This window comes from Tupaia chinensis, unplaced genomic scaffold (assembly GCF_000334495.1).
Source record: "Tupaia chinensis unplaced genomic scaffold, TupChi_1.0 Scaffold000146_1, whole genome shotgun sequence".
In the NCBI taxonomy this organism is placed as follows: Eukaryota; Metazoa; Chordata; class Mammalia; order Scandentia; family Tupaiidae; genus Tupaia; species Tupaia belangeri.
Window position 1 is genome coordinate 17,308,045 of NW_006159616.1, and position 8,295 is coordinate 17,316,339.

The 8,295-nt window shown below is 42.8% G+C and overlaps 1 protein-coding gene across 3 annotated transcripts in view; it reads left to right on the top strand.

Moving 5' to 3' along the window:
- The window catches only part of DNAJC11 (DnaJ heat shock protein family (Hsp40) member C11), a 107,489-nt gene that overhangs the window by 13,114 nt on the left and 86,080 nt on the right, over positions 1 to 8,295 (top strand). Inside the window, exon 2 of one of the 3 annotated variants that reach the window (XM_006145390.3) lies at positions 7,317 to 7,353. The exons of the other annotated variants lie outside the window; for them this stretch is intronic. Coding sequence (XP_006145452.1) covers positions 7,321 to 7,353 — 33 coding nt within the window. The 5' untranslated portion in view covers positions 7,317 to 7,320. The remainder of the gene's footprint in view (positions 1 to 7,316; positions 7,354 to 8,295) is intronic. 3 annotated transcript variants of the gene reach the window in all.

An 8,295-nucleotide genomic window follows, 5' to 3' on the forward strand; every position in this document is an offset into this window, starting at 1 on the left:
CTTGCCAGAGAGACAGAGAGACAGAAAGTGAGAAATCACCCCCCAGGGGGGATGGCCATGCCACAATCCCTTCTCCTCCATTCTCCTCTCGGGATCTTGGGCACACACGCACACGCGCTCGGCATGAATTTTATGCCACTGGGTCCAGGACTTGAACCGCAGTTGACTACATGAGAGTTCAGCAACATAGTCATTACGCTAACTGTTGGTCTCATGGTTCTTATTCTTGTTATAGACTTTTATTCATTTTGAGAGTTTTTTTGAGACAGAAAGCAAGAAATCACCCCCCAAGGGGGGATGGCCATGCCACAAACCCTCCTTCATTCTCCTCTTGTGATTTTGAGGATGCGTGTACACATACCTGTCGTGAGTTTCAAGCCACTGGGTCCAGGACTTGAACTGCAGTCAACCACGTGGGAGTTCAGCACCTTAATCACTATGCCACCAGCTGGTCCCTGGACTTTTTTTTTTTTTGAGAGGTTTTTGTTATAGGGCATGTGTGCTCGCCAGAAAGATGGCCACGCCGCAATCCCTTCTCCATTCTCCTCTCGGAATCTCAGACACACGTGCACATGCGCCCAGCATGAGTTTAAGCCACCTTGTCTGGGACTTGAACCAGGATCGACTACGTAGGAGTCCACCGTTGCAGCCATTATGCCACGTGCTGGTCCCAGGTCCCTGGACATTTTAATGAACACATTTTAAACCTAATTTATTCCTAAAAATGGACTGTAATGTGTTTTTTATCAATGTTGTATTGCCTTTAAAAGAAACTCCATTTTCACAGCATGCCATCCTGCAGTGTTTATAACCTGTTCTAAGATCTCTGGTTCAATAATTTTAGCCTTGAGTAAACTTTTTCAAGTTTTAAGCACTATGTGAAAAACACAGTGGTTGGGTGGCTTTGTGTCTAGCGTGTGAGGGAGCTGGCTCCCACATAGCTGATCACATGGTTTGAATCTCAGACCCAGTGGCTTAAAAAACACACCAGGCACATGAATGTGTGTACCCCAAATCCCAAAAGGATTGAGATGTGGAGAAGGGATTGCGGTGTGACCACACACCACTGAGTGTTTTCTCCCTCTCTTCCTACCCCAGTCTTTTTGTTTCACTGTAGCTAGCACATGCATCCTCTGGCAAATTAAAAAATAACCAAAAAATTCAATTCTTAACCAACAAAAATTCATTCTTGCAGCCTGTGTATGGAGTGTCCTGGGGTCTTTATCCTTCCAGAACAGCCATGAAACTAGAAGTACAAAAGTATCTCCTACCAATAAAGTGATCCCTAAGACTCCTTCCCTGGTACAGAGTACATAGTTTATTCCACAATTTTTGTTGTCTGGGTTTCTCTGGCTCTAAGTTACAGACCCAAAGTGAGACTAGGCGTTTGAGTTTGAACTGAAGATAGGACAAAAGCACTAGAATGATAGAGAAAGGTTCACCGGTCACTCTCAGAATTGACCTGGGCCAAAGACACCAACAAAGGGCAGGATGCAATAGACCCCAGCCAGGACAATGCAGCCATTTGCAGAAATTGAGTTGTAAAAGGGTCACTTGAGCCAGATGGTATGTGGTATGTCTTCATTTCTTGCTTTGCTTTGCTTTTTTTTTTTTTTTAGAATTATTTAATTTTTATTTATTATTATTATTTAATTTGACTGGAGAGAGGAAGTGGGGGGAGTGAGAAAGCAAGGCACCAAGTCTGGCATGAGAACTGAGGTCAGCTACATGCCTGTCCAAAAACCCTGAGAGAAGAATAAAGGAGAAGGGTGACCAGCAGTTAGCGTAATGGCTATGTCGCTGGACTCCCACGTAGTCAACCGCAGTTCACGTCCCGGACCCGGTGGCTTAAACTCACGCCAGGCACGTGTGCATACGTGCCCAAGATCCCGAGAGGAGAATGGAGGAGAAGGGATTGCGGCGTGGCCATCCCCCCAGGGGGTGATTTCTTGCTTTCCGTCTTTCTGTCTCTCTCTGTCTGTCTGGCGAGCGCACACACCCTATAGCAAAAACTTCTCCAAAAAAAGAAAAAAATAAATAAAGAATAAAGGAGAAGGGATTTCAGCGTGGTCATCACCCTGGAAGGGTGATTTCTTAGTCCCTCACCCTGCCCCTGTGAACTCATGTGCCCTGTAGCAAACTTAAAAAAATTTTTTAATCTGATGAGGGAAATAAAGATGGATTAGAGAAGGTCAATTCCAGTAATAAATTTTTCATCTGCTACATTATATTCTAGATTTGATACTCATAATAGTGGCCCCAGTGAAATATGTGTATTGGGCCTGTAAGGTTATGAGTTAGTTGTCCAAAAACAACTTATCCAGATGACCAAATACCTTAGGATGTCCTATAAGCCAAGAGCCTGAGGAACAGGAATTTCAGCCCAGTTGACTGCCACTTGGGTGACCTTGAGCAAGTCATTTAACTTCTCATAGACTCCATTTATCTACAGAATGGAGGCAACAGTACTTCCGTTTTATTGAGAGGCTCCAGGAAGGCCATGCTGTGTAGGGCATTGCATGCAGCAAGATAGTCCTGTTTTGTAATCTCATTTTTACTCTTCTGGGAGTTTAGGCCTAGAGTTTAACCTTTCTTTTTCTTTTGTTATTGCCAGAGGGAGAAAGAGAAAGCACTCCTTGATAAGGTGTAGTTATACCACAATCCAGCACACGAGCTGTGAGGCTGGGATTCAACATGAGATCAGGGTCCCCATGCACAGTACTTAACCCCTGCACTATGAGGCCAGCCCTTTTTCTTTTATTTTTTTATTCATTATTTTATTTTATTATGATCATTTTAAAAGTTGACCAGAGAGAGAGAGAGGGAACCATGAGAAAATAAACTGAGAGATTCGGGACTTGAACTGCGATTGGTCATGTGGGAGTCCAGCTGCCTTAACCACCACGCCACTTGCCAGCCTCCCTTTTCATTTTCAAGTTATTTATTCAGAGCGAAAGAGCTAGGAGGTCCTCACCCACAATCCACCCCTGGCTTCAGCCACCCTGGACCATGAACATGCACATGTACATGCCAGGCGTATACAGGGAGAACTTGGGACATAAATCTGGGTCCTGCCATCTGTGTCTCGTTCTGTAACTCTGTGCCACTGTCTGGCCCAACTATAATAGTATTGGGTTGTTGGAAAAATTATGATGGATTTTTGTATGTTTTTCTATGCAAAATTGCAACTTGACATTTCCAAGGACCCAACAGTTTAACCTTGTCGGCCTCTCGTTTTCTTTAACATTGAAATGAAAGCCAGGATGACATATGTTGTATATGTGTTGCTGTGGTAAAGATGTATATAAAGTATCTGGTGTAAGTAAGTATTCAATATTGTTTTACTTCTTGGATTTTTTTTTTTTTGAGAGGTTTTTGCTATAGGGTGTGTGCGCTTGCCAGACAGAGAGAGACAGAGAGACAGAAAGTGATAAATCACCCCCCAGGGGGGATGGCCACACCACAATCTCTTCTCCTCCATTCTCCTCTCGGGATCTTGGGCACATACACACACATGAGTTTTAAGCCACCGGGTCCGGGACGCAAACCGCGGTTGACTACATGGGAGTCCAGCGACATAGCCATTACGCTAACTGCTGGTCCCTACTTTTTGGATTTTGATCGGCATGAGGATTACCTTATTTTAAAAAGACATACATGTACATAGAAAACCTTGGTATGCTTCATCCTGGCTATATTTTCTATTTATCTATTGTATTACTAAAAAAAAAAATAGCACCATAATTTATGCTAAGCATCAGATAATGAATTCCTGAAGCTAGCTAGCATGCACACACTCCTTTCTTTTTTCTTTAGTGCCAGAGGTTGCCTGCATGAGAGAGCGAACATTCTGCAATTGGCCGGATCACACACACCACAGCCCTTTTTCCTCTAATATTCTATCCTGTCAGAATTCTGAGTACACAACGTGTGTGCCTGGTCATGTTCTTCTGGCCACCAGGGCTGGGACTCAGACTCTGGACGGCTGTGTAGGATCGGACTTCCTGTGCACAGCACTTAATGACTGTGCCTCAGGTCTAGCTCCAGAAGCTTTCTTTACTCGTTTTAAAATGCTGAGTCTATTTTTTCAAAGATAGTTATCTCTGGACTGTGTCTCTTGCACAGTCGACTTGCGGGTGGAGGGAATTCCCTAGAAATTGGGGCTATGCATAGCAGTAGGGTGCAAGTTTTAGGATAATTAAAAAAAAAAAAAAAAGGGCAAAACAAAACCGGCCAGTGTCTGTGGTAAAGAGAGAATGAGACCCAAAGATCTGTCAGTAAGCTGTCAGCTCTGAGGGGAGTCGGGAAGTGTGTGTCTAGGAGGCAGAGTTCAGAGGCTGCCTGGTCTTGCTCCTGGGTGGGGAGGGAGCTGTTATGGGAGCCCAGCCAGTTTCAGTGTCATCTCATAATGTAGTTAGCAAACAAAGTGAGGCTGAATTTTAAAATGTGTTTCTTTAATGAACCATAAGCCAGTTATTTCCTTTCTGCTTTAGGCATTTCAAACAATTGCTTCTTGAAATTTTAATGTTCTAGTTTTGCATTATCTATCAAAATACTTTTTTTCTCTCTCTCAAAGAGAATTCTATTGAAATCTAAAGCTTTTGTGTTTGCTGTGAGTTTAGAAATAAAACAATCAAGAAAACGGACATATCAACAGTATGTTTTGCTAGGTTGTGGAATTTGGTGTTTTGCTTTTATTAAACTTTTTCTCCCCCCCCCCAATTTTTTTCCCCCCCAGAGAGCACATGTGTTCTCCAGAGAGGGAGAAGGAGAAGGAGAAGGCACTTCAATAGGTCGCCGTCATGCTGCAGTCCCTCACTGTCTCCATCTCGTCAGGAACACACATGTATCTGGCAGTTTTTTCAAGCCTCCAGGGCTGGAATTCTGTGTGGAATCTGGCTGCCTTAACCATCAGGCCACAGGGCCAGCCCTAAACTTTTATTTTAATTTTACTTATTTAGAGCTCACCTTGTTTAAAAAAAGATTTAAAGACAACAGATGAATAAGTAGCATTCCGTTTCAAAAGGGGTCACATTTTGGTAAGAAAACCATTGGGATTAGTGCTGCTTTCTTGCCACTAATGTGGCACATGCGCAGCTTTCACTTCCTGGAAGAAACTCAGAACTGGGAATGGAACCTCCTCCACAGTGAAAGCCTGATGCCTAGATTCCTCCTTGGCTGCTGGACTGTCGAACTCTTCTGTGTATCATAGGTGTAGAGTGTACCCTCCTCAGTTTGTTGGAGCCAAGAATTCTTCAGCAGTAAAATGCTAAGCCCATAGAGAAAGCCACAAGAAGTCTGTGAGTGGACAGGATAAACAGATGAACATGGATAAGAAGTGTAAGATCAGGCATTTAGGGGGAAAAAATGCCACACTCCTTTTTAAATTAAAAAAAAAAAAAAAGTTGTTTAGAGAGATATTTGCTATAGGGCATGTGCGCTCACCAGAGAGAGAAAGAGAGGAATCACTCCCAGGGAGGTGGCTGTGCGCGTACATGCACACACGCCTGGTGTGAGTTTCAAGCCACCAGATCTGGGACTCATACTGCAGTTGGCCATGTGGGAATCCAGCTCCTTAACCACTAAACCAATCCCTGGCCCCATAAGTCACATTCTTTCTCTTTTTAAAGAGGTTTTTGTTTTAGGGTGCATGTGCTTGCCAGGAAGAGAGAGTGTTAATGAGAGGGAAAGTGAGAAATCACCTCTCCCCCCAGAGGGTTAGCCATGCCACAATCCCTTCTCCTATAATTTTGGGCATGCACATGTGCCCAGCATGAGTTTTAGGCCACTGGGATTGGACTCGAGCTATGGTTGGCCATGTGGAGTCCAGTGCCATAATTGCTATGTCATCTGTTGGCCCTATAAACCAACTTTTTAATATGAAGATAGGATCTGAGCTATCAAGCTTCTTGGAACTCAAAAATTCCAAAGGTGGCCAGGCAGGCCCTGGTGCAACAGTAACACAGCTGGACCCACATGGGAAAGGTCCTGGGCTTGAGTCCCTGAGATTCTTTGAGCATGCCAGTTACATATACACCTACCTGCCCATAATCTAGGGTGGCTGAGTTAGGATGGATTGCAGCATGAAGTTTCTGAGGGGCTTGCCTATCTGTTTCTTACTCTGTCTCTTTCTCTCTAATGGAAAAAAAAAATTAATTAGTGACCTTTAAAAAGGTTTTGAGGGGACCAGCAGGTGGCGTGGTGGTTAAGGCGCTGGACACTCCCACATGGCTGACCAGGGTTCAAGTCCTGAATCTGGTGGCTTGCTTTCTCGCTTCCTCTCTCTCACTCTCATCCTTTCTCTGGTCAGATTTTAAAAAATAATAATAAATGAATGAATAAATAAAATAAATAATTATATTTTTTTAAAAAAAGGTTTTGAGGGAAAACCCCATGGCTTAGTGGTTAAGGAGCCAGATTCCACGTGATTGACTGCACAGTTAGAATCCCAAACCCAGCAACTTAAAACATGCTAAGCTCATGTGCATATGGGCTCAAATGGAAGAGAAAAGATTAGGGTGTGACCATTCCCCATGTGTGTGTGGTGTGTGTGTGTGTGTGTATGTGTCGGGGTGCTTTTTCCTTCTTCCTCTCTCTGTCTCTGTCGTTCTCTCTGGCAAGTGCATGTACCCTCTGGTGAATTAAAAATAAAATTTTTGGAGAACCAGCAGTTAGCGTAATGGCTATGTTGCTGGACTCCCACATAGTCAACCGCAGTTCGCGTCCCGGACTCAGTGGCTTAAAACTCACGCCGGGCGCATGTGTGTGCGTGCCCAAGATCCCGAGAGGAGAATGGAGGAAAAGGATGGCGGTGTGACCATCCCCCCTGGGGGGTGATTTCTCGCTTTCTGTCTCTATGTCTCTCTCTGTCTGGCAAGCTCACACACCCTATAGCAAAAACCTCTCCAAATAAATAAATAAATAAATAAATAAATAAAATTATTATTTTATACTCTGGGACATGTTTCAAGAGACTCTAACATTTTTATTTGCTATCATGTCTCAAGGCCTCCAAATAAATATATAGACATGTCTAGAAAAAGTAATGAAAACAATGTCGTACAGTGTTAGGAAAATATTTCCTAAGCCTTTAGAATGACCTCTGAGCAGAAATTGGAATTTCTGCTCCTTTGGCCCATTTCTTTTCAAATTCTGTTACATCAGCAGAGGGGTGTGCTGGAGGACATCGTTCCTCTTTTGCCCCATAAACTGTAAAGGCAGTGTGTGTCCTGCCTTTTATATGTATATATATTATATATATGTACATATATTTAGAATTCTGTTGTTACTGATTGTCTAATCCTTTTTCTTTTCAGATTTATGTTGCCATCTTGGGGGTATTCTGTGAGTTCTGTAAGTTTTTTCCCCCTTATTCTAGGTGAAGTAGAATTCAGGTTTTATAGAGCTCAAGTTTGGGAGGTTATTCCTACTTATAAAAACTTGAGATTGTTTGATCAAGCTCCTCTTCAGCATTTCTGACTTACTGATGATTTGAGTGTTTTTCGCCTAAGCTCTTTCCAAAGTGAAGACTCCTAAATGACTGTAAGAAGCAGACTTCCAAAACCATGTGCGAAGTGGCCACCTGAACCCTTTCTTCAGCAGAAGTGTGGTAGAGCGCAGAGGTTTTAGAGGACACCTGAATTCACTTTGCCTGGCATCCTGCATGTTAAGTACCAGGGATCCTTTCATGGTGATTTGAAATGGCCAGACATGGTGGTGGAGGGGTCGTTGTGAAAACAATGGCTTCAGAGGACACAGTGGACTTTCTTCTTCTTTTATATTTTTTTAAGAATTATTTATTTAATTTTATTATTTTAAAAAAATTTTTGCTGTAGGGCATGTGTGCTCACAAGGGAGCATGTGAGAAAGCTAGCCACTGGGTCCAAGGCTCGAACCATGGTTGAACAAGTGGGAGTCTAGCACCTTAACTTCCACGCCACCTGCTGGGCTCCTTCCCCCACTCAATCAGGCTTTGTAGCAGCCTCATTGAGGGCAAGTCACTTAGCCTCTCTGAGTCTGTTTTTTCATCCATAAAATCCAGGCGGTTTTAGTGTTGGAGCGTTGTGGGAATGGAGTGAAAATGTATATACGTTCTTAGCATAGTGATGAGTGTATTACTCTGTAAAGTAAATACACATAACATTAATAAGGAATGTTCTTTTTGATTGTTATATAATTTGTATGGACCCTTGATGTGATATATATATATTGTGTTTTTTAAAATATGTGTTTATTTAATTCCATTTGTTATTTTTTTTTTTTTTTTTTTTTTTTTTTTTTTGCCAGGGGGAGAAG